Source organism: Typopeltis vanoorti, chromosome 17, assembly GCF_054136105.1.
Source record: "Typopeltis vanoorti isolate ZY-2024b chromosome 17, IOZ_Tvanoo_1.0, whole genome shotgun sequence".
NCBI classification, from domain to species: Eukaryota; Metazoa; Arthropoda; class Arachnida; order Uropygi; family Thelyphonidae; genus Typopeltis; species Typopeltis vanoorti.
The window spans coordinates 92,577,942-92,605,329 of record NC_143565.1 but is presented as its reverse complement, the minus strand read 5'-3'; the positions used below and the strand labels follow the sequence as shown (position 1 = coordinate 92,605,329).

At 36.1% G+C, this 27,388-nt stretch overlaps 2 protein-coding genes across 2 annotated transcripts in view; both read left to right on the top strand.

The window, feature by feature from the left end:
• LOC150097640 (serine/threonine-protein phosphatase 4 regulatory subunit 4-like) overlaps positions 1–8,711 on the top strand; it is a 296,902-nt gene extending 288,191 nt beyond the window's left edge. The window contains exons 16-17 of the mRNA XM_090406964.1: positions 4,878–5,003; positions 8,367–8,711. Of these exons, the coding sequence (XP_090263090.1) occupies positions 4,878–5,003; positions 8,367–8,575 (335 nt within the window). The 3' untranslated portion in view covers positions 8,576–8,711. The remainder of the gene's footprint in view (positions 1–4,877; positions 5,004–8,366) is intronic.
• Positions 8,712–15,394: 6,683 nt separating this feature from the next.
• Positions 15,395–27,388, top strand: part of LOC150097639 (uncharacterized) — a 64,609-nt gene continuing 52,615 nt past the window's right edge. Inside the window, exons 1-2 of the mRNA XM_090406963.1 lie at positions 15,395–15,403; positions 23,583–23,624. Of these exons, the coding sequence (XP_090263089.1) occupies positions 15,395–15,403; positions 23,583–23,624 (51 nt within the window). The remainder of the gene's footprint in view (positions 15,404–23,582; positions 23,625–27,388) is intronic.

The following is a 27,388-nucleotide window of genomic DNA, read 5'->3' as shown; positions in this document are numbered from 1 at the left end:
TTCACCCAGAGAGCGGTGAGTGAGTGGAATAATTTGCCCTTGGGGTAGTGAGTGCATCTAGTTTAAATGAATTTAAGGGAAGGTATGATAGCTGGGTTGGGTAATTTACAGCCTCCCTCGATGAATCCCTGACTCCCTGGAGGTCTCAGATAATAATAATAGGAATACATTTTGTGTATGTATGTGAGAGAGAGAGAGAGAGAGAGAGAGAGACAGTGGAACCTCCCACACTGTCTTTTGAATCTATGGAGATCTGATGATGATAATCCTCAAAAGAAATAAGCTAATGTTAACATTAAAAAGTTAATCAGCTTTTAATTATTTTTATTTATATTAGTTTAATAATTTTTTTTAACATTAAGATCTTATCTTTTCAACTAAAGAAGTTTAATGAGATAGTCTTATTCATTGTTCTTCAATGAAACATAATTATTCAAACCGTGATAAATCATTCTTTTTAATCACTGTCATTCTATAAACTGATGGCTTAAGCTTAAGATGATGTCGTAATTATTATTATTACTATTATTCCGGGCAACTCCTAGGAGTCCACAGACTCATCGAAGGAGGCCCTAACATCTTGTCAAGAACAACTGTTCGACATTCACACACTATCTATCATACCTCACCTTGAACTCATTCATGGTCGTAGCACCCACAACGGACTCTGGCAGCTTATTCCACTCATTCACCACTCTCCAAGTAAAAAACCTAGCGCTCTAACACCCCTGCTAACCACATTCTTGCCCAGCTTCCATGTATGGCCCCTAGTCCTCCCCACCAGTCCTATTCTCAAAAATATCTTCTGGATTAATCTTATAGAAACCCTTCAGTAATTTGAATGTCTCAATCATATCACCCCTTTTCCACCTATCGACCAATTTTTGCAACTCACAAATCTTCAACCTGTTCTCATAAGGTTCATTCCACAGATCCCTGCTATCATCTTTGGTCACTCATCTCTGGATCCTCTCCACCTCCTTCCCATCAAGAAGAAATCCTGGCGCCCATATCTGGGCACAGTAGTCTAGATGGGGTCTTATCAAGGCTGGATACAGAGGAACAATAACTTGTTTGTCTCTGCTTGTTAAAGTATTTTTCAGAAGCCAAGTGATTTGATGAGCTGATTTAGCCACTTTTGCAATGTGCCCCCTAAACTTCAATTCCCTATCCACCAACACTCCAAAATCCCTGGCCTCATCAATCTCCTGGAGTATGATTCCACCAATGTGATATACTGCTGCTATTCTTTTCACCCCAAAATGCATAACCTTACACTTTGCTAAATTGACATCCATTTTCCCTAGCCCAGTCCTCCAAACTATCCAAATCATCCTGTAAAATTTTGCCATCCTGTGCACTCACAATTGCTCTACCCAACTTTGCATCATCAGCAAACAAGTGAACACTTCCTCTCAGATCCTTTCCTATATCATTGATGAACAAATTGAAAAGTAGTGGTCCAAGAACAGAACCCTGCAGCACACCACTACTCACAAGCCGTCTTTTGCCAAAAGACTCAACTCCTGAATAAACCACTCTCTGGTATCTCTCCATCAACCACCCTCCTATCCATCTCACCAACCTTATATATCTATCCCCATCTGCTCCAGTTTACTGATTAGAGTTCCATGTGGTATCCTGTCAAAGGCCTTTGCAACATCCAGTAGAATCACTGTAAACCCATTACCTTTATCCAGTTCAGCCGTCACTGTGTTATAAAACGTGAGCAAGTTACTGAGGCATGATCTACCCTTCACAAAACCATGTGGTCCCCCATACAATATCCCATTTTCATCTATCCAGTCCTGTATTCTTTTCTTGACTAATTTCTCCAAGACCTTGACAACGATTCCTGATATGCTAATCGGTCGGTAATTTACAACAGCAGTCTTGGAACCTCCTTTATGCAGTGGAACTATTTTCCCCTCTTTCCACCCCCTCGGGACTAACCCAGACCCGAGACTCAAATTAAACAAAATGGTCAAGGGTACTGACAATTCTTTAGCCGCTTCATGTACGACACGAGCTGGTATACCATCCAATCCCACAGATGTATTGACATTGAGGTAATGCAATAGACTACTCACCTCCACTTCATTCACCACAATTCCCGTATAATCTATTGGTTCATTCATTTCTGTAATGTCACCACCCGGATAATATATTCTTGCAAAGTGCTCACTCAGTAACTCAACTATATCAACTGATTCAGTTACCTCCCTAATATCGGCATTCTTTAAAATCATTTTGCCATATGCATTTTATCTTTTACTTGCAACATATCGAAAAAACTGTTTAAGATTCTCTTTAGCCTGCATGGCCAATGTTCTTTCGTAATCCTTTTTTGCTTATCTTACCACACTCGTTACCCTTCTGGCCTGTGCTTTATACCGTTCATGTGCCTGCTGGTCACCTTTCTCCTTAAATTCCCCCCATAGTTGTTTCTTTTTTTGCAGCTCAAGCTTAACGGTGTTATTCATCCATTTAACCCCTACTTGATTTATTATTCGGACTCTAGGTATACAGTCAGCCATTGCTTCATGCAAACACTTCTTAACTTCCTCCCATGCACTATCAACTTCTAGCCCTTGCAGTTGTACATGCCATGGCACTGAACTAATCAAACTCCTAAGCTTGTCATACTTACTAGCCCGATAATTCCACATGTACCCTGTCTAAATTGTAAATTCCACACCTTTAGCCACCTCCCAAGTTAAGACCCTATGATCACTCTCACCAATTGGTGGCAATGTGGTCATATTTGTTACAGCCAATTCCTCAGATGCAATTACTAAGTCAAGCACTCTCTGACCTTAATATTTTCCATGACATGCTGTCGCAGATAGTTATCCCTTAATAACCGCATAAAATCCAATTCCTTCCTCCCGTGTGTCCTCTCCTCACTCCAATCAATGCGACCATAGTTGAAATCTCCCATAATAATTACCCTCCTTCCACTCATTTCTTCTATTTGCTTGTGCATACTATCTCCACCATATTTTCCATCACCTGGTCTATAGCAGCACCCAATTGTATATTTTGTTCTGCTAGCCACGATCTCACACCAAATGGACTCAAATGTGCTCTTTTCTCTATCCTGCAATTCAACTTCTATTCTCCTTGGCTGCAGCTCATCAGCTATCATCAACAATACTCCTCCCCCCATTTTATTCTCCCCGTCATTCCTGAACACACTATACCCATCACATTCAGTCCCACTAGCTATATCATCTACAGTCAGCCATGTTTCAGTAATGCCAAATAAATAACCTGTGGTCTGGAAGTGCCAATCATGGCCAAAAATTCTTCCTTCTTGTTTCTAATACTCCTAGCATTAGTGTACATGAATTTCAGACCCCCATTAGCCCCATCCCTACCTTGATGCCTTATACTAACTATCCCATTCTGATTTGTTGTCCTTATTTGCTTGGGCATATTATACTCATTCATACACTCAACTGCCTCCCTAAGGTCTGCATTCCTACCCCCCCCCCCCCGGCCTTAATAAATCTAGTTTCCCTGATTCTGCACATCCACTTCATTCAACAACACTTTTTCAAGTCTCCTTACACCGAATCCATTCAAATGCAAGCCATCCATCTTATATAGATCCTTTCACCCATCGAACTCACTCCACACGTCCACAAATTCCACACCACTCATCATACATAACTGACGCATAAAGTCATTTGCAATTATGGCCCTACTTTTAAACACTTCACTGTCATACTGTGGCAAAAGACTAATCATCCTTCCTCTCTCACTCATTTATTTTGCTACCTCAAACAATTCATTCAGGTCCTCTGTCATTTCCATTTTATCTCCTTTCAAATTATTCATACCTGCCACAACAATCATTTCTTTCACCTTTCCTTTTGCTCTCTAATAGACTCAGTTACGTCCTTTATGGTCACACCAGGTTGGTACGATTTTGTCAAATCCTCTACTAACACACTTCATACTAACGAATCTCCATACAGCACTCTCTCCTTCATTTTGTTTAAGTTCACACATACTCTTATTTTTCCTATCATACTTTTTTTATTATTGGCTGGTACACTCAGTAGACTTTTGTTCATACGCTCTAGCTGCCGCTTTGCTCTTTGTGTCATTCCGCTCAACAATGCGATCTCACTCATAGCATCTATCTCATCTTTTTTATTTTCTGTTAAACCATTAATTTGCTCTGTATTAATACCATCATTCACACTTTCTACATTCACGCCCTCACAGTTCTCTGGTACAACCTCGCCATTTCTTATCATATCACTATTTTCTTCATTCTGAAGTTTGATAAAAATATCACATTCACGACCTGAAATACACTTTAATTCCTCATTTTCCTTACATTTTTTACACACATTTACTCCTTTATTATCATCTAACCATACACCAACCACACTCTGCAAACCTTACATTTTGCAGATAGTACACTGAATAATCTCCTTTATATTACAGTTATTGAATAAAGATGGCGAACCATTATTACTAGCTGCCATTTTCCTTCTTACGGGAGCCATACTCACTTCTATCATACTTTATCAAATTAATAATGAAACACCAAAAACACACAAACAGACACACTAAGATACGCAAAGCAAACAAAACTACGTAATATTCAAGTAAATCTGTCAATGATAACTTAAAATAACACTTATCTTATCAGGAGCTCTCAACGAACACTACACACTACAAATCCCTCTAGCAGCAACCAAAATATATCATATATCATTTATCTATTATGTAATATATCATAAGATTTTATTGCTGGTGTGCTTCTTGGTTATTACCTCAAAGATAAGTAGCTAATGATGAAGACTATCGTATCGAATTATCAATTTGCTTAGATTTCAGAAAATGTTTTCTTCTTTTAGAGTTGTGCCATGGAAGGAGTTGCCATCGACGGATGTTATATATTAGAGCATGTGAATTAGTTATGGAGATATTTTCAAAAGCCTTTTTTAAGCAACATTTCTTAAAACCTCTTCTGAGTTTAGCAGGTAACAGACTTTTATTTATAACTATACATTATCCATTACTTTTATAGTAGTTGAGTTTTTCATATTGAGAAAGTATAAATAAATCACACCATGCGATTTGTAATGAGCAATTACTGCAGTTGACTTTTACTATAATAAACTTATAGGGACTACATATAGTAAAAGTCAACTGCAGTAATTGCTCATAAATTAAAATCCAAACTAAAGCCATATAAGGCATAGTGTTTGATATAGTGATTTTTTTTTAAAAAAATAGCATTATGCATTATATGGCTTCAGTTGGGATTTTTGTTTATTTGTTGTGATGGTTTTTGCCATAGTAAGAGCTGCTGTATTAAGTAAAACTATTAACCCTTAAAAAATCTGTCTTGATCTTCAGAATTACTTAGTCAATCATCATGCCAACTGATAGCATCTCAGCTCTCCAGTCTGAAGGCACTAAGTTTGAATCTCACTGTGATACAAATTTGTTACAATTCTAAGATCACACATGGACTCAGTTAAAATGACTTGCAATAAAAGATATTTCAATTCACATATTGTGACCTATCATCAGTGTATTACAGTTGGACATTAAATTCAATTAATTCTTAATTAAATAATTTTTCAACTGTGTCTGTGTATGATCTTAGTATTTTAATGTTATCCCTTTATCAATGATATGAATGTGTCTTAAGGTGCTAGATAATTTCCATACATAATCTCCATACATAACACACCAAACAGATTCATTCATCCTTCTCTTACTGTATCTCTGACTCCTACTGCTTCTAATCTCTGTCTCTTCTTTCTCTCTCTCTCCCTCCCTCCTCACCTCTCTATCCTTTGCATACACACTCTCATCTTTCTGTAATTTCTTCTCTTCCCTGTCTCTCTCATTCTCTCATCTTCTCTCCATTGCTAACTGATGCCATTCTCTTGCACCTCCTCTCATCTCTCTCTCATACTAGCCAACCTCTCTATCCTCATTTTGCTTTCAGTTGACATTCACAGCACAATTGTGGCTATCAAACAAACCATCCCCATCCACTAAACTGCCCAAAGCTAAATTTATATGTAGGTCTTTAACATTCTCTCCATCGTCCGACACACTACCGGCATCCACAAACTGAAAATCATCCTTTTTCGAATCACTATCTCTGCCATCACTAAATCCCAAGATCAAGACACTTATGTCTCCTAGTGCCTCCCACTCCAACATTTCATGCACCCATACACATTCCCATCTTGCATTTTCCACATTTTTAAACAGCAGGATGTGTACATGCGTAGCAAGCTACAAAATCATCAACTAAATTGCAAATAACATAATCTTTAAATGGTGGGTTCGACTAGGTGCAGTACTAAAACTGGCAGCTGTCATGTTGAATATAATCAATTACACATGGAGACAATACTGAGACAGTAAACTCCTAACAAAATATCACACAATTATACTAAAGAGTTGTTAATTTGAATAGTGCAAACTTAAAAACTGGTATTTTCATGAAATAAATACAATATGTTTTCTTACTACTAATACTTATCTTTAACAGCCTGCACCATGCATCACATCCATCTTTGTGTGCTACAGCAAATTTTAAATTGATAATTGTAAATATGTTAAAATGTGAAATAAGGATTGTTATTTTTTAAACCTGAAATCAGTATTATGTATAGTTTTAAGATATGATGATATTATATTAGATATCAGTTAGATATGATGATAAAACAGTGAATTGTTATCAGTAGCGCCCTCAGAGTTTAATCTTGGGGTGGGGGGAGGACTGAGTTGAGTAGACGATTTGAGAATACACGTTACGAATCATATACAACCTATGACTGAGCATCTGCAATGATTGCTAATTTATAAGTAGTATAGAATAGAAGACACAACATAAATTTTAAAAAATGAGTTTTATTAATTAGGGAAATATTTTTGGAATATTTTCTAGTGTTTGTTTCTTTTTCTTTGGGGGGGGGGGGGGGGGCAGGGCCCTTGGCCTCCCCTCTGGGTGTCACCGATTGTTATTGTTGAGTGTTTTCACTTGGTTATACTATAAATTAAAGATGCTAAGAAATTATATTCTTGGTTTCATCCTTTCTCCCCTCTGGGTGTCACCTATTGTTATTGTTGAGTGTTTTCACTTGGTTATACTATAAATTAAAGATGCTAAGAAATTATATTCTTGGTTTCATCCTTTATCCAAGCATAAGCAAACAAAGTGTGCCCCTGAAGTAACTTCACAACTGAGCTACTTGTATATAAAAGCTAATTACTTCCCATCAGTTGTCTTAGTATCCCTTAATGCAAGGCATATATCCTTACGGACATGTATAATGCTATGCTTATGGGATACTAAGACAGTTGATGAGAAGACATTAGCTTCTATATGCAAGTAGTTCAGTTGTGAAGTTTGAAGTTACTTCACAAGCATTTTGTTGGCTTACACTTGGATAAAGGACGAAACCAAGAATGTAATTTCTTGACATCTTTAATTTAGAGTATTATTAATTAATAAAAGTACAAGTAATAAAAATCAGCGATATTCTTTTTTTTGTTGTTATTAATATATACAAGATTTAGACTAGTCAAAAGTTTTAGATCAAGTCGAGTCTGAATAAAAATTAAAATGCTTGCCAAGTCTAGGTCCAAGTACTTGGACCTGAAAAGTCCAATCATACAGGGTGCCACTTGATTTTCATTGATGAAGAATAGGGTTTTGATGCATGTAAGTGGTTGTGCATGTTGTCATTGATGTTGGTATCGAAGCCTCAGATATTGGTAAAGTTGATATTAAATTGCTTATATTCTTTTCTTTTTTGTTACATGGAATTTGGGGGGGGATATATATTTATTGCTTTTTGTTGCATTTTTTTTTATATTTTTAGAAATCGTTTTTTGTTTGAAACTTGATTGAGATTCCCAATTTTGAAATATTAGGAAAATCTATAGAGTGGAGCATGGAGCTGGGTAGACAATTTTAGATGCAAGTCCTGTGTAGGACTTGTGTCCACAATTGTTCTAATTTCTTCGATTCTTCCTCCTTCCTGTTCTTTCAATATGACCACCAGTTCATGTACCATTCCTAGGTGGCACTCAATGTTGCAATTCATACTGATGGTTTTCTATTGGGTTTGAGATCAGGATTCTATATAGGCCAAACCATCATCTGCATTCATCATAGACAGTAAAATGTTTAACCTAGGAACAACATAAAATGTCATTTAGATATAAACAGCCAGATAGTTAAATAAATATTTTTACTATTTAAAAAATATAGTCATTGGCCTAATAATTGGATGCAGAGTTAAATGTATTTCTTTTGCAGTTAATCAAAAATACATTTTCATAGCTATAAAAATTACTTCTGATTTTTTCAGAAGATTCTGTTCCCAATGTAAGGTTAAGGCTGTGCTCAGTTCTTCCAAGGTTAAAAGCACAAATGAAGCTCCCAACTGATGGATTCCTCCTCCAAGAACTTGAAGCCTGTGTACGTAAATTAATGACAGATGAGAAAGATAGGGATGTGGCTGCAGCCGTGCAGAATGTAAGTGAATTTTTTGTTTTAGTAATAGAAAAAAAATTTTAATTACTTTATAACAATTTTTTGATAATAACACAACACTTTGGTCTGTGCTAATGCATATTGGTGCAAATCTTGAATTAAAAAATAATCAGATTATTCATAAAAAGACATTAAGTAATTTAAAATTCACAGAACAATAATTCCTTTTTATTCTAAATTACTTTCCTTAAAATACAGTGACCCCCCTTCCCCTCCTTGATTGACTCTTAAATCACCTTCATGGATCCTACACAACTTTTTTGCTCCATTAACAATTAATGGGCAAATCCTGAAAAAAAGTTAATCATAAAATATCATTTTAAGGAATTGAAAATGCACATGAACAGTGCATTGTCAAAGATTTTTCATTTTATCAAGTGAGTGAGTGCTATAATATAACTTTTTTGATTATTAATTTTTTCATTTTATTTTATTTTTTTATTTTTTATTTTTTTTTCAGGTATTCTAAGGAACATTTGGGAAATTAATCATGGAAAAGTTTACCACCCAACAATGAACCAAAATTGAGCTGCAGGGAACTCCTGGGGCATTTGGAGTTCCATTTTTGGTGAGCAAATAATTTCGCAAAGATTTGCAATTAATTGGCCATCAAATTCTCGCGACTTCTTCCTATGGATGAAGAAAGAAGTCAGAAGACTTCTTCCATCACCCATACTTCCTTCATCACACACACCTTTTCCTTCCACTTGAAGGAAAAGGTGTATGTGATGAAGGCAATCCAACAGCTGAAGAACATTCGTGCAGAAATTAGGATGATGCTGCAGCCAGAAATATTAACATTTGTCATAGAATATGCTGTAGAATGGCTCGTCTTTGTGAAGCCAAAAATAGAATGCATTTACATAATGTGGTTTTTCATATCTAATAAAAAAAAATAACCTTCAGGTTCTGTATTTCATTATAACAAAAAAAAAGAGTAAGAATAATTAATAAATAAAAAGAGGGTATTAAATGCTTAAACCCCTTTGTGATTTATAGACCACCCTGTATGATAATCATGATGCTGCAGGAGAAAAACTTTATCCAAGTTATCATTAGAATCCAGTATGAATTGAACAGAAAAAAGGATATGAAGATGATTTCTGGTATATTACTACAACAAAATGTTTGTTGAGTCAAGCACTTTCTTACACAACTATGAGTGAAAGGAAAACATCCATACAAGATGTAATACACACAAAAGTAGGTTAAAAACTTAATATCTCTAACTTTAATAGAATGTAAAAAATTATATAAATGTTATGTTGCCTGTGTCGTGTGAGCTTCATTTTTGATTTGGAAATCACCCATCATAGTCTAATTCTGTGAAATTAAGATATTTTTATGAATGAAGACCATGATAGATTGAGGATTAAGCCATCATAAAAAGAAGTGATAAAACTTTCTTCTAGTAGAGCCAGAGTCTCTGTGTAGGTACACTTGTAAAAAGAGAAGACACATCAAAACTGACTTGAATGTCAATATTCTATTGCTATTATTATCTTCTCTATAATGGAATGGGGGGGGGGGAAACAAAGGAGATTTTGTGAAGAAATCTGTTTGGCTGAAAAAAGTGGCTTGTGAATTTATATTCTAGAGATGATGTCTGATAGACTTAGGCATAATCACACAGAAAGCATGCACTAATGTTCCAGCTTTGCTACATGAAATAGTGTTCAGAGCTGTTTTGTCATGTTCCTAAGTCTGGTAATTTAGAAAAAAACATAGAAGATTAATGTAATAAATATTACATATTGATTTAAATAATAGTACAGTTAATCCCTTAATTATCCACCCACAATGGGTGAGTACTTTGCCAGTTATATAATCGAAGATACAATTGTGTGGTACTGTATCAGGAGTTGTAAATACACAAACAGATTCAAAGGTTGGTTAATTGCAGGTTTGTTCATTTGAAGCTCATATAATTAAGAGGTCACTGTTTATATTATTTGTATTAAATGGGAAAATAACTTCTTTATTTCTACATATTAATGTTCTTTAACTATGCTGATATCTACTGTGATAACTTGAACAACTTTAGCATTGTGACTTGTAAATTTTAACTCACTGTCTGCAATAATCCTCAGAACTTTAGCTTCATTGACTACTTCCAGTAAATTCCCATTAATATAGTACTCTGCCTGTGATGTCGTCCTCCATCCAAATACATAATTTGATACCTAGCAACATTGAAATTAAATTCATTGTCATTTGTCCATATAACCAATCTGTTCATTATTCTGTTGGAATTCTATATCAGCTACATGCACTCTACCTCAAAACTTAGCATTATCAGCAAATAACTGATTATTATACTTGGGATTCTCCTTAATATTATTAATATATATGTTAAACAATAATGGCCCATGACACCTTGTGGTATACCACTGGTCAGCCACCCACCTTTCCTCTCCAATCCATGTCACAGGTTTATTTTGCAGACCCATCTCTTTGAGTTTGTATAACAACTTCCAATACAGAATCATGTCAAATGTCTTGGCAAAATCCAGAAATATTGTGGTATCCAACTCTGCTATCCTCTGTGCAGTAACTACTGTTGTTTTGGATGCAGTTTCTAACCAGCTTTTCCAATACCTTAATGACTACACCAGAAATACTAATTGGTCTATAATTCACTGTATCAGTCTAAGCTCCACTTTATGGAATTGTCTTGTATTCCCTCCCATTAGGAATCTTGCATGTGCTGAAACTCTGAAAGTTGAACTGGGTCAGAGGCATTGCTAACTCTTTTGCATATTGCCCAAATGTTTTATCTTCATCAAATTTTTATAACAGCTATAATACTTCTAACTTATCTGCCTCTATTGTTTCATCCAATTCTTTCTCCCTCCTTCCTCCAGCATCAAATAATGGAGCTGCATGGAATTTAGTAATACGTATACACACACGCCAGGGGTAAATATTCCGGGTGTGCTAGTTTTTGGTGCTCATCTACAAAATATCAGTATCACTGATATTATATTTTTGCATTTATTCTCATTAAAGACTCCCCTAATTGTTTGCAGACTTCACATGATTCCTAAAATTAAACACAATATATAGTTCGCCCACCATTTGTAGGTCCCTGCTTCGCGTCTTTCCAAGAATAGTCGATTCATGCTGAAGGGGAGAAAGAAATGAAGGACGTCCGAATTGGTCGCCAACACGTAAAATCACGTGCTTTATAGGTAAAATTTTCCAACTGTTATACAAGCAATATAGTTAACTACAATAATCATAAAAGAGAAGTTAATTTTCCGACCGGTAATAATAAACAACTCATCCCACTATACGGACTGATTACCCTATTATCAGAATGGATTCTCCTTTTTCTGAGATGCGCACAAGTGTCGAAGGATCTATAATTGGTGGGCGAACTATACTAATGCTTCGTTGCTCTCATGAAGGGGCAGCACTTTTCGATGCATAAACGTTGCATCGCATTCCCGTTAATCCAGGTGTGTGCTTTGAAAATACATACACCTTTGAAAAGATGTAAAGAGGATGCAGCGGGTCAAATTCTTAGCATTCTAGTATTTTTAAACCACTTAGAAGGTGAGGCTGGGTGAGCTCAGAGATAATAGCACCTAGCAGCTGTGATTGGTTATTGTGTCAACCAATCCAATTGAACATTGTCATTTGTCATGAGTTGCTGTTTTTGTTTTCTATGTGTCATCTGTTTTGCATACATGAACTGTGAACTGACTTGGTAGGCAAGTTTTTATATATAGTTTTCAATAAATTTATAACTTTTTTTGTCCATATTTACAATGGGAAACATTGTTGACGATCTATTGAATGTCCCATTTTCTGCTAGAACTTTTGTAGATTTATGACTGTACTCGAAGGAGGTAAGCCTCGTCCTTCTCTTCCATATTTACGATGCATGCACAAAGATGCAAACACTGAGTACATGAGACACTTTTCTATTTCACAATATAGTACAGTAGAAATGGTTAACTGGATGTGAGGTGCAGTCGAGACTTTTTTTTTGGACTTATTTATGATTCTCCAGAGAGAAAGGTGTTTGGAATAAGCATGGATATTCTGACCTTAACCCTTTAACTGCATCAGTGCAAAAACATGAGTGCTCCCAACCACATATTCATCATTATCATCATCAAATTCCTGACATGTATCCTCAAGAGGTGTACAGGATATGGTAGTACTACATGAAAAATTTACATCATTACTAACTTCCTATCTACAATTTTCCTTCAAATCAGTCTGTTACTTGTCAAGACACCAACATTATCAAATCTTGTATTTCTATCATCTAAGGCACTTTGTACCATATTAATCCACCTATATCTTGGTCTTCTTCTGGGTCGTTTTCCTGCAACCTGGAAGAGAACACTTGTTTTGCTAACCTTTCCTCGTCCATTCTGTTTAAGTGACCATACTACCTGAGATTAGCTTTGCTAACACATTCCTGGATGCTGAAAATGTCAAGTTCTTTCCTAATATCCTCGTTTTTTAATATGATATTGCCATTGATGCCGTCTGTTCACTTCTCTAATCTTTCTCAGGACTCGCATATCTGCGGTCTCTAGTCTTTGGTCAAGTGTTTTACTTCTGACCCAGCTCTCAGATTCATAAGTTAAAACTGGTTTGAACACTGTCTTGTATACAGCTAATTTAGTGTTCCGACTATTTCTCTCTTATTCCATATGAATTTATTCAATTGACTTACTATCATACCAGCTTTGTTGATTCTGTTGTCTATTTCCATATTTAATTTACCATCTTCACTAAAAATCGTGCCTAAGTAGCTGAAATGTTTTACTTGTTCCACAGGTTCTCCATTCACAACACAGCTGACATTTTCAATGATTCTGCCTATTTTCATTGTCTTTGTCTTTTTATTGCTGACCTTCATACCATATCTATTACAACAGCTATTCAATTTAGTCAGAGAATCATGCAGACTTGTAGCGGATTTATTTAGAAGTATAACATCATCCGCATAAAGCAAAGAGCTGACATTAACATCTCCAATTCTGATATCATGTTTAATACCACTTTCCTTCATGATGTGATCCATATAGATAATGAATAACAGAGGGAATAATGTACATCCTTGTCTCATACCAGATTTAACATTAAACCATCTTCCTGTACTTCAATTCTAACTGCTGACTTGCAACTCAAATAAAGACTAAGTATTGTTTGATATAATGCCCCATTGACACCATATACCTGTAGCATATTGAATAGCTTCTCTCTTGGCACCTTGTCATATGCCTTTTCCAGATCGACAAAACTTAAATACAGATCTTTGTTATATTCCCATGCTTTCTCAACTATTTGTCGTAAAGTGAAGATCTGATCCTGACAGCCTCTATTTGGACTGAATCCAGCTTGTTCTTCACCAAGCTTTTCTTCCACAATTCTTCTCGACCATTTCTCAAGTATACTTGCATGGATCTTGCCAGGAACACTCAGTAGGGAAATACCTCTGTAATTCTCACATTCAATTTTATTTCCCTTTTTATATATGGATACTATTAGAGCTCTACTCCGATCATCAGCATTTCTGGTCGAATATCATCTACTCCTGCCTTTCTTCATTTCAAGCCTTTGATGGCTTTTTCTACTTTGAGTATGGATATGTATTCCTGACTGTATGCCTGTTGAGTGTTGTTTACCACTGTGCTATCACTGCTTGTTTTATTTAGCAATTTTTTGAATTAATTACTCCATATGTCAAGGATATCTTTTTCTCCCATTTTCATGTCACCTTTATCATCTCTAACTCCTTTTACAGCATCTTTCCTCCATTTCTAAGCTTCTTCAACAACCTCCAGAATATCTTACCACCTTCTTGATATTTATTTTTTTATGTTCTTGCCAAAGTCCTCCCATGACTTTTGTTTAGCTAGTTTTACACAGTGTTTCACTTTCTTACTTTTGTTTTTGTATTCTCTAAGAGCAAAAGCTGACTTATTTGCCAGGAACTTTTGATATGCTTTCTTCTTTTCCTTCACTGCCTCTTTATCTTCCTCTGTCCACTAGGAAGTTCTGATTTTTCTATCCTTGCAGGCTACCTCATCACATGCCTCTCTGGCTGAATCAATCAGGGTTTTCTTCAAGGCTTGCCACTGAATCTTCCAAGTTTGGTTCCTGTTCTCAAACTCTTTCATTTTTTCTTCAATAATTTTTGTGTATTTTAGTCTACAGTTCACATCTGAGAGCTGTTCAACTTTTATTCGGTTTAAAAATTTCTTACACATTCTTCTTTTCAATATGAAATTCAATTTTATCCTGCTCAAGACTAAATAATGATCGCTTAAAATTTCAAATCCTCTGTACACTCTGGTGTTCTGCACCAGGGAGAAAACATCACTATCAACAATAACATAGTCAATGAGACTTTTCTTATTCTTTGCTTCTTCTCTCCATGTGAATTTGTGCACATTTTTATGTTGGAGCATGGTGTTAGTAATAACCAGTCCATGTTCTGAGCAGAAATCCAACAGGTATTTGCCATTATTGTTAGCTTTGCTCTTTTCTCCAAATTTCCCAAAATATTTTTGTACGTCTGACAATCATTTCCTACTATGCTATTTAGATCCCCAACAAGGACCAACTTTTCCTTTTTCATTGTGTCAGTTGCTTTTTCTAAAGCATCAAACCACATATTCGAAGGTTACTGCTAGAGGGATTCGTAGTGTGTAGTGTTCGTTGAGAGCTCCTGATAAGATAAGTGTTATTTTAAGTTATCATTGACAGATTTACTTGAATATTAAGTAGTCTTGTTTGCTTTGCGTATCTTAGTGTGTCTGTTTGTGTGTTTTTGGTGTTTCATTATTAATTTGATAAAGTACGATAGAAGTGAGTATGGCTCCAGTAAGAAGGAAAATGGTGTCTAGTAATAATGGTTCACCATCTTTATTCATTAACTGTAATATAAAGGAGATTATTCAGTGTACTATCTGCAAAATGTAAGGTTTGTGGAGTGTGGTTGGTGTATGGTTAGATGATAATAAAGGAGTAAATGTGTGTAAAAAATGTAAGGAAAATGAGGAATTAAAGTGTACTTCAGGTCGTGAGTGTGATATTTTTATCAAACTTCAGAATGAAGAAAATAGTGATATGATAAGAAATGGCGAGGTTGTACCAGAGAACTGTGAGGGCGTGAATGTAGAAAGTGTGAATGATGGTATTAATACAGAGCAAATTAATGGTTTAACAGAAAATAAAAAAGATGAGATAGATGCTATGAGTGAGATCGCATTGTTGAGCGGAATGACACAAAGAGCAAAGCGGCAGCTAGAGCGTATGAACAAAAGTCTACTGAGTGTACCAGCCAATAATAAAAAAAGTATGATAGGAAAAATAAGAGTATGTGTGAACTTAAACAAAATGAAGGAGAGAGTGCTGTATGGAGATTCATTAGTATGAAGTGTGTTAGTAGAGGATTTGACAAAATCGTACCAACCTGGTGTGACCATAAAGGACGTAACTGAGTCTATTAGAGAGCAAAAGGAAAGGTGAAAGAAATGATTGTTGTGGCAGGTATGAATAATTTGAAAGGAGATAAAATGGAAATGACAGAGGACCTGAATGAATTGTTTGAGGTAGCAAAATAAATGAGTGAGAGAGGAAGGATGATTAGTCTTTTGCCACAGTATGACAGTGAAGTGTTTAAAAGTAGGGCCATAATTGCAAATGACTTTATGCGTCAGTTATGTATGATGAGTGGTGTGGAATTTGTGGACGTGTGGAGTGAGTTTGATGGGTGAAAGGATCTATATAAGATGGATGGCTTGCATTTGAATGGATTCGGTGTAAGGAGACTTGAAAAAGTGTTGTTGAATGAAGTGGATGTGCAGAATCAGGGAAACTAGATTTATTAAGGCCGGGGGGGGGGGGGGTAGGAATGCAGACCTTAGGGAGGCAGTTGAGTGTATGAATGAGTATAATATGCCCAAGCAAATAAGGACAACAAATCAGAATGGGATAGTTAGTATAAGGCATCAAGGTAGGGATGGGGCTAACGGGGATCTGAAATTCATGTACACTAATGCTAGTAGTATTAGAAACAAGAAGGAAGAATTTTTGGCCATGATTGGCACTTCCAGACCACAGGTTATTGGCATTAGTGAAACATGACTGACTGTAGATGATATAGCTAATGGGATTGAATGTGATGGGTATAGTGTGTTCAGGAATGACAGGGAAAATAAAATGGGGGGGAGGAGTATTGTTGATGATAGCTGATGAGCTGTAGCCAAGGAGAGTAGAAGTTGAATTGTAGGATAGAGAAAAGAGCACATTTGAGGATATTTGTTGTGAAATTGTGGCTAGCAGAACAAAATATACACCAGGTTGTTTATATTTTGTTCTTTTCATCACCTGCTATAGACCAGGTGATGGAAAATATGGTGGAGATAGTATGCACAAGCAAATAGAAGAAATGAGTGGAAGGAGGGTAATTATTATGGGAGATTTCAACTATGGTCGCATTGATTGGAGTGAGGAGAGGACACATGGGAGGAAGGAATTGGATTTTATGCGGTTATTAAGGGATAACTATCTGCAACAGCATGTAATGGAAAATACTAGGGGTCATCATGTGCTTGACTTAGTAATTGCTACTGAGGATTTGGCTGTAACAAATATGACCACACTGCCACCAATTGGTGAGAGTGATCATAGGGTCTTTTCTTGGGAGGTGGCTAAAAGTATGGAATTTACAATTAAGACAGGGTACATGTGGAATTATTGGGCTGGTAAGTATGACAAGCTTAGGAGTTTGATTAGTTCAGTGCCATGGCATGTACAACTGCAAGGGCTAGAAGTTGATAGTGCATGGGAGGCAGTTAAGAAGTGTGTGCATGAAGCAATGGCTGATTGTATACCTAGAGTCTGAATAATAAATCAACTAGGGGTTAAATTGATGAATAACACCATTAAGCTTGAGCTGCAAAAAAAGAAACAACCATGGAGGGAATTTAAGGAGTAAGGTGACCGGCAGGCACATGAGCGCAGGCTAGAAGGGTAACGAGTGTGGTAAGAAAAGCAATAAAGGATTATGAAAGAATATTGGCCATGCAGGCTAAAGAGAATCCTAAACAGGATATGTTGTAAGTAAAAGAAAAAATGTATATGGCAGAATGATTTTAAAGCATGCCGATGGTAGGGAGGTAACTGAATCAGTTGATATAGTTGAGTTACTGAGTGAGGACTTTGCAATAATATATCATCCAGGTGGTGACATTGCAGAAATGAATGAATGAATGAATAGATTATATGGGAATTGTGGTGAATGAAGTGGAGGTGAGTAGTCTATTGCAAAACCTCAATGTCAATAGTTCATGATTGGATGGTATTCCGGCTCGTGTCGTACGTGAAGCGGCTAAAGAATTGTCAGTTCCCTTGACCATTTTGTTTAATTTGAGTCTCGGGTCTGGGTTGGTCCTGAGGGGGTGGAAAGAGGGGAAAATTGTTCCACTGCATAAAGGAGGTTCCAAGACTGCTGTTGTAAATTACCGACCGATTAGCATATCAGGAACCGTTGTCAAGGTCTTTGAGAAATTAGTCAAGAAAAGAATACAGGATTGGATAGATGAAAATGGGATATTGTATGGGGGACAGCATGGTTTTGTGAAGGGCAGATCATGTCTCAGTAACTTGCTCACGTTTTATAACACAGTGACGTCTGAACTGGATAAGGGTAATGGGTTTACAGTGATTCTACTGGACGTTGCAAAGGCCTTTGACAGGATACCACATGGTACTCTAATCAGTAAACTGGAGCAGATGGGGATGGATATAGGGTTGGTGATATGGGTAGGAGGATGGTTGCTGGAGAGATACCAGAGAGTGGTTTATTCAGAAGTTGAGTCTTTTGGCAAAAGACGGCTTGTGACTAGTGGTGTGCCGCAGGGCTCTGTTCTTGGACCACTACTTTTCAATTTGTTCATCAATGATATAGGAAAGGATCTGAGAGGAAGTGTTCACATGTTTGCTAATGATGCAAAGTTGGGTAGAACAATTGTGAGTGCACAGGATGGCAAAATTTTACAGGATGATTTGGATAGTTTGGAGGACTGGGCTAGGGAAAATGGATGTCAATTTAGCAAAGTATAAGGTTATGCATTTTGGGGTGAAAAGATTAGCAGCAGCATATCACATTGGTGGAACCGTACTCCAGGAGATTGATGAGGCCAGGGATTTGGGAGTGTTGATGGATTGGGAATTGAAGTTTAGGGGGCACTTTGCAAAAGTGGCTAAATCAGCTCATCAAATCATTTGGCTTCTGAAAAATACTTTAACAAGCACAGACAAACAAGTTATTGTTCCTTTGTATCGAGCCTTGACCCCATCTAGACTACTGTACCCAGATATGGGCACCAGGATTTCTTCTTGATGGGGAGGAGGTGGAGAGGATCCAGAGACGAGTGACCAAGATGATAGCAGGTCTGTGGAATGAACCTTATGAGAACAGGTTGAAGATTTGTGAGTTGCAAAAATTGGTTGATAGGTGGAAAAGGGGTGATATGATTGAAACATTCAAGTTACTGAGGGGTTTCTATAAGATTAATCCAGAAGATATTTTTGAGAATAGTACTGGTGGTGAGAGGACTAGGGGCCATACATGGATGCTGGGCAAGAATGTGGTTAGCAGGTGTGTTAGAACGCTAGGGTTTTTACTTGGAGAGTGGTGAATGAGTGGAATAAGCTGCCAGAGTCTGTTGTGGGTGCTATGACCGTGAATAAGTTCAAGGCGAGGTATGATAGATACTGTGTGAATGTCGAATAGTTGTTCTTGACATGATGTTATGGCCTCCTTCGATGAGTCTGTGGACTCCTTGGAGTTGTCCCGAATAATAATGATATTCGATTATTTTTAAATCTCAAGATTAGAAAACAAAGAATTGACAGTCTCCTTGACAAAGAAAAATTGAAGTTACTCATCATAATGAACAGTTAAAGAAAAACAGACATTTTAAATAGATTAATGATAATGTATGCTATGCTATTTGGCTAAGCAAGAACTTCCTTTGTGAGATCATAATGAGTCTGAAGATTCAGCTAATCAAGGAAATTATATACAATTAATGTGCTCCGTGAGTATGATCCTCTGTTAGATATTTAAAGACTTTTAGCTTTAGCTATTGTTCATTTGACCTTTATGCTTTCCATATTTGAAATTATATTAACACATCTCGTTTGCACCTGGTGTCTGCCCTTCCCTTATTCCCTGGCAGGTACTAGCTTTTAGCATATTTCTGCGGTTCCATGTCGAGCAGTCGCATTTTCACAAAGCTTTAGTTCTACCCAGATACTTCAGTGCAATTAGCATTTAAGTGTCTGGGTGATATTGAATATCTGAAATACAATTCAAACTAATTTCAAGTTATATATATATATTCATTTTGCTTTTCATAAATTGAGTGCTTTCTGTATCCAATGGTTGTTGTAACAAACAGATGTTATATATGTTTCCTGGAACTGAAAATTTGAAAGCGAATGTTAAGACAAATGTGTTTAATTAGGTGTTATGTTTCATCTGTTTTGTTTGCTTGCATGTAGCATAGCCTGCGGGAGTGTAGTGTTTTTCCATTAAGTGTGTCCTTCAAGTTGTTTTACACTAATTGTTCCTAAATATAGTTCACAGATGTTAAAAATCTGTTTATTGTATTTAATGATAAACAAAGCTAATTGTTTCTCTTGCTTGTGCAGTATAACATCTGTGTTTGAGGATGGAAAGTTTTTTAACAATATAGATATTTTCATTCTAGTCTTCAGAAACAACAGACAGTAGAAAATTATCTATCCCTGAATAAAAATGAATACTTCTGTGTATTATAAGACATTGTTGATCTACAACAAAATACTGGCATATGTGAGATTGATAAGACAGAAGAGCCGCTGCACCAAAGAAACTAATGAATGTAGGATTCCCAAAAGTGTGGATAATTGGATAATTCTGATAACGATTGGATATTATGTATCCTGTTTTGTATAAAGTGTATACTGAGTCTCAGTAAACCAAAGAAAATTCTTAGAAAACGGAGCAAAATATACACATAACATGCGCAACAAATTTTGCGAGATGATTTGCTGCTCCATCAAACCATATTTATTCTTGCCATACTCTCCGTCGCCTCGTAAGTTTTTTTTTTTTAATTGTGCCATCATAAATTCACTTATTCATGTCTAGACTTTATAGGATTGTGCTAATCGCTGTACCCAGCAACTTATGGGACACACACATCACAAATGTAATTATTAATAATTTGTTTGCCATTAAAGCAAGTATTTATACTCACTTATTCTTTCCTTTCATTTCCCATTCTCGCATGTCTTATAAATGATGGTTCACATATTTCACCTTTGAGTAATTCATATATACCAACCAAATAGAGCATTCTCCTTCATTGTTGTTTTCTAATAAATTCAAAAACAAACAGATTGTTCCCACACTCTGCGAATTGGTTACAATTAATTAATAAATTAAAGTTTTTAAAGTTATCCTACAATCAATTACATTAGATCAATTAAGATGAGCACTATGCACTTTCAAAACTTTCATACATCGATAAAAAAAATGCAATCATACGGTCAAACTGATGTGGATTTTGTAGCGTGGGTTACATAACACAAAGCTTTAGTTCTTCCACACGACAGCACACCCAACCAAAATGGGCATGCGGCGGCACTGATACACACACACACATATATTACTCCTACACATGAAAGGTAGAAAACCTATAGCACAGCACTCAACAAATATGCTTGCCCAGGGCAGATTTGCTAGCTGTAAGGAACTGCAAAGGAACAAAATAGAATAATTTTTATTTAATAATAAATAAATAATTGCTTCATTCACAGTACAGCAGTATTAATTATTTTGCGGAACTCCTATTGACTTTTTGTGACGTGTCATTAAATTGCTGGGTAATCTTGGGTAAGTAAATTTGTTGTACGACGAGTAGGGTTTTGCATAATTTATTGACCCTGCTATAGAAAATAAATGCTGTGTGTGAGCAGGGGTCAGGAGTAGAGTAATCTATTGATATTATTCTTGAACTGTTGGAGGTTGTAGTCATTTGGAAATGCTTCTTGGGAGAGACTGTTCCACAGAATTGAGCTGGATGGAATGAAAGATGGCTGCTAGTAGCAGGTTCAGTCAGTATGCAGTTTGACTGTGAAGGAATGTTGAGCAGCTGTTGCTCGAGTTACTGTAGATCTGTCAGAAATTGAAGCATAGTGGATGCTAGTTATGCTGAACAATGGCTATCGAAATATTTGTAGAAGAGACTGAAGAAACTGATCTTCTATAGGAAAGTGGCTGAAGAGGGTCTGTAAGAGATGTGTCATTAATCAGCCAGACTGCCCTTTTCTGAACAGCATCAAGAATTTTTAGGGAGGTCTTAGATGCACCATCCAAACATAAGAGCAGTATTTCAGTATTGGTTGGATTTTGGATTTATACAGAGTAAGTAGCTGTTCAACAGAAAGTACCATTTTGAGTGGAAAAGGATACTAAGTATTTTGGAAGCTGATGATGCTATAGAAGTGATATGACTGTGTCATGAATGGTTTCGAGTAAGAGTTGAGAAGAGAGATCTGGTGACTGTTGAGCAAAATATTATCAAAACTAAGTGGAGAAGATGTGAGGTCATTTTTATGAGAAAACAAGCAAACCATTTTGGAAGCATCGAGGTTGACTAGGCTGCTTTCACTTCAATCAAGAATATTGCAGCAATCAGTGTTCTGGGCATTATTTAGATGATCTTAAAGCTTGGTAGATGAGTGGAGTGTGCTATCATCATGAAACTATGAATAGGGTTTGCAGTCAATGAAAGCAGGTCATTTATATAAATCAGGAAGAGGGTGGGTGAAATGACTGTTTTTCTCAGGGCTCAGTCATTAGCAGGAAAGTCTGAAAAGAAAACATCTTCCACCATTACATATAAGGATCGATCTGAGAGAAAACTGGCAATCCAACACAAGGACGAAGACATTCCAAATAATGGTGACTTGTTAAGAACCCCTCAGTGCCAGATCCTATCATAAGCCTTGGAGGTGTTGAGAGCAATGCCACAGGTTTCTCCAAACCTTTCCCTGGAATGGGTCCAGAGGTAGACCAATAATGTAGACCAATCTTGATTCTGTGGATCTAGATTGGCCTACATCAGAATTGCAAACTGTTTGTTTACACTTGGATAAAGAATTAAACAAGAATATAATTTCTTGGTAACTTTAGTGTAAAACTAAATGAAAAAACTTTTTTTACAACTATTTATGCCTAAATTTGGAATTTTGTTCCATTGATGAGAGAACTCTATTCCAAAAATGAGTAAATAAAGCAATCAGGACTCTAGTGTACTGATTATGTGGAGAAATTGAGGAAAAGAAAATTGCAATGCTTACTGGAGAGGCATAGATAAGGTGATACAACAAAGAATTTTTAAGTTGGTGCTAAAGGGGGGGCGGAGGACATACCAGATTAATATTATTATTTGTGAAATAGCGTTATATTGAGTGTGTGGAATGAGTTGTCAGAGTGTGTTATGAAAAGTGTGAATGTGTTCTCACTTCTCACAGAGACTTCTCACAGTGAGTCTCTTGACTATGGATTTGTTAATAAGTACTTTGTTGAAAAGTTCCTTCTGTATAATTCGTGTGTGTTCAGTATAATAACAGTAGTCTAATCATTTCAACAGATCACTTGAGTAGAATCCTTTTGCATCTTTGTCTTGCTTATTAGTAAAAACTCCAAACTGTAGCTGACTAAACTATTCATTCCAAAATATTTTCTCTGCTTAGTGATAGGCTTATGGTGTGATAAGCATTTTAAAAAAACGTTTTCAGTTGTATTCTTTGAATGAGTGCATTTTTAAGTCTTTTACAATTTGTTTAACTATTTTAATGGCATATTTGAAAAAAAAACAAAAAACTTATAGTTTTCTTTAATATATGCTTCATTTTCATGCGTTAATATGAAATTTGTTTATAACCAGTTATACAGTATTAATGTCTTCAATGATATGACTTGTCAAATACTTTCTAGGCAATAGAAGAACTGGACAGAATTGAAGTGGCTACAGAACCAGTGAGTATTCTTTTTCTGTTAAGAAGTCACATTATTCACATCAGGAAAATAAATCTTTTAACATTAACACCGATTTTAAAATAGTGGTCCTTACTTGGAAAATATATCCTCATCTAGATTTAGAGAAAGATGTTGGAAGTTTATTTTCCACTTGGGTAGACTATAATAAATTTAGTTTAATCCTTTATCCAAGTGTAAGCAAACAAAGTTTGTGCCTGAAAATATCTTCAGGACTGAGATAAGGTACCTCAGTGTTAAGGTACCCTTAACAACTCATAGCAAAGGTGGACCAAGCTCTCATCACTCCTTGTTTCACTATCTCCCATAATGCAAAGCACATCTCTTTGCAGACATGTATACTGCAATGCATTAAGGGATGGGCCACTACCCAGACCGGTTTCGACCTTTATTGAGGTCTAGCAGTATACATGTCCACAAGGAGATGTGCTTTGCATTATGGGAGATACTGAAACAAGAAGTGATGAGAGCTTGGTCCACCTTTGCTACGAGTTGCTAAGGGATGTACCACCTTACCTCAGGGCTGAAGATATTTTCAAGTGCAAACTTTGTTTGCTTATACTTGGATAAAGGATTAAACTAAATTTATTAATACATCCTCATCCTTTTAGAGGAATTTGTGCCAAACCATTAAACCTTTTGGATTGAAATTAGTTTTTACTCAAAAACTGCACAGATTTTTAATGCAATAATTGCTAACTTTCCATAAAATTATGGAAGCACACAATTATGGGCACACAACTAGCAACCAAATATTGGTTACTAGTTGTGTGAAAAAAAAGAAAAAGAAAAAAAAAAGGAAGCAGTTATGAATTCACAGAATAAACTCCCAAAATCAGTTCAGCACTTAGATAGTTGACATGTAGAAACTCGTCATAAAAAAATTGGTTGCTATGTTAAACTAAAGTCCTCCACAATCAGTACAACAATCTTTGGTTGGAAAGACCTGTATTCATTTCCTATCTAGGATTCAAGGAACACGTTTATGAAGCCTTTTCAAACTGATGAGTTAATATCATATGGAGCTAACAGAGATTTCTAATAAGTTTAGTTTAATCCTTTATCCAAGTGTGAACAAACAAAGTTTGCACCTGAAAGTATCTTCAGGACTGGCGTAAGGTAGTGCAACACCAGGCAACTCGTTGCAAAGGTGGAGAAAGATCTCATCACTCCTATCTCAGTATCTCCTATAATGCAAAGCACATCTCCTTGCAGATATGTGTAATGCTTATGCATTAAGGCAAGGGCCACTACCCATACCGGTTTCGACCTTTATTGAGGTCTCGTCAGTGGGAGCCAGGCCCAGTAGTGGAGATACAAAGGCAGAAACAATGAGAGGTCATCCTAACCTATAGGAGTTGCCAAAGGGTGTGCAACCCTATATAAGGTTGGCCCTTGCCTTAATGCATAAGCATTACACATATCCGCAAGGAGATGTGCTTTGCATTATGGGAGATACTGAGATAGGAGTGATGAGAGCTTTCTCCACCTTTGCAACGAGTTGCCTGGTGTTGCACTACCTTACCCCAGTCCTGAAGATACTTTCAGGTGCAAACTTTATTTGCTCACACTTGGATAAAGGATTAAACTAAACTTATTATAGTCTAACCAAATGAAAAATAAACTCTTAACAGAGATTTCCCTCTCAAAGACTTTGTTTTCCTTGCAAAACAGACTGACCAAAGAACATTGACCAACATATTGAATTATGGAGATAGTAGGCTGTTTGTCATTTAAGCAGTTTAACTACCTTCTATCTTGTTTAGTAGCAGTTAGGGTTATGAAAGCACATTTGGTTGACTGTTATTATTATGTAACACCTTCGGGAGTCCAAAGACTCATTGAGGGAGGGAACCTACTCTACAACTCTTCACTAACTGCAACTACACCAACACCATCTACCACCACCACTAATACTTTCACAGACAATCACAAACATCCAGGGCAGATTCAAACCAGCAGCCTTTTGGCTGGAGAGCGGATATGCTTATCGTTCAGCCAATCAGGCCAGCAAGAATATTGCGGTGATCAGTGTTGTGGGCATTATTTTAGATAATCTTGTTACAGCCCTTTGGGTCTATAAATGAATATTAATATAGGATGGGATAAGATATTTCAGCTATTTTGACTGATGTATATCAGCCCTGTATACATCACTTATTGGTGGGGAGGGTAAATTAAACACTTACTAATTTAGTCAGTCCTCTTCTTCTACCTGAAGCCCTAGTGTAGAGGTTCTGCAGTTTTTCATGCCGTCCTCTCTTAATTATTCACTTTGTCAGTTTTTACTCCAGTTTTGTTGCCTTTGGGTTTGCCTTCACATTAGAGAGGTTACTGTTAGTATTATTCATAAGACAGGTATTGTAGTTCCTGTTGAGAATTTTTTTTTTTTTAAATTTACTATCTTCAGTGGTTGTGTTTTTAATTAATTGTACATGTGGTTGAGTGTTATTTGTATCTTTGCCCTTCGATTACAGTCAAATTGTAATCTGCAAATGTGACTAGTTTCTTTGTTGATTTAGATACAAAATTGCAGTCTCCTAGATGGTTTGAAGTTCTTGCATCTGTATTTTTTTTTTTGGCCAAATGTTCTGCAGAACATAGGCCATTTCTCAGAATGATATGACACTTTTGAAGAAGAATCTTTTAAGAGTAACAGTTTTTTTCATCCATCTAATCCTGTCAATCAACCATTCCCTTAACCAAGCTATCAAACAACTGTCCATCCCCCATCCTGCTCAATTTCAACAGTAGTTTATCATGTGGTACTCAAATGCTTCAGCAAAATCCAGATAAATCACTGTATAAGCATCTCCTCTGTCCATTACACTAGTTGCCCTATTATAAAACCAAGTTCATTAAAGCATTACCTTCCCCTTAACATGCCCATACTATCTCAAAATATTTCCATTCTCATCAATCCAAGTTTATATTTTGTCTCTAACCAGCTTCTCTAATACCTTCACCACTATACTTGTTACTACTTTGATTCTTCCTTATGCAGTGGTACTATTTTTCCCTTTTTTCTACTCTTCTGGGATTGTTCCTGTTTCCCAGCCTTCTGTTAATATATATGTTATACACATGGTGATATCCCATCCAATCCTACAGTCTTATAATATCAAGACTACTTAATATTCTAAAGTATATTTTTCAAGGTGAATGTTAACAGTTCTTTCCTGGCTGTGAATCAGACTGAATTACAGCCTGATTCATAGATACTTCATACACTACTGGATGTGTCAAAGCCTAGAGTTTGGCCTTAGAAGAAATGATAAGGACTACTAGTTTTTAATTTCAGTTTAATCTCGACTTCTAAACCATTTTTAAAAGTGGTTTAAATTGCAAAAATTATTTCAATGATATGTTCATTATTGAGACAGTCATGTACTAATTGACATTGATGTAAACAAGTAATTTATCTGCGATAGTTGTCCTATTGACTGCAATGGTATTACATTATTTTTTTTTATAAAGAAATTTTTATTATTTTATTTTAAAATATATAAAGAAAACCAAGTACACAAGTTTGATCCTAGATGTATATATTGCTAATGATAATTCTTTCCTTTCTGTTATTTCAAAACAATCTCAAGAGAATTGAGTCTTCGCACTCCTTAATTAAAAAGAAAATATACAGTTTATATATTTTTCTTGCAAAGATGACTTCAATAAATATTTCCTTCTATGACTAAAAAAGAAATAAATAAAAACTGGACCCAAAATTAAGTTATCTGCTTCAGCAA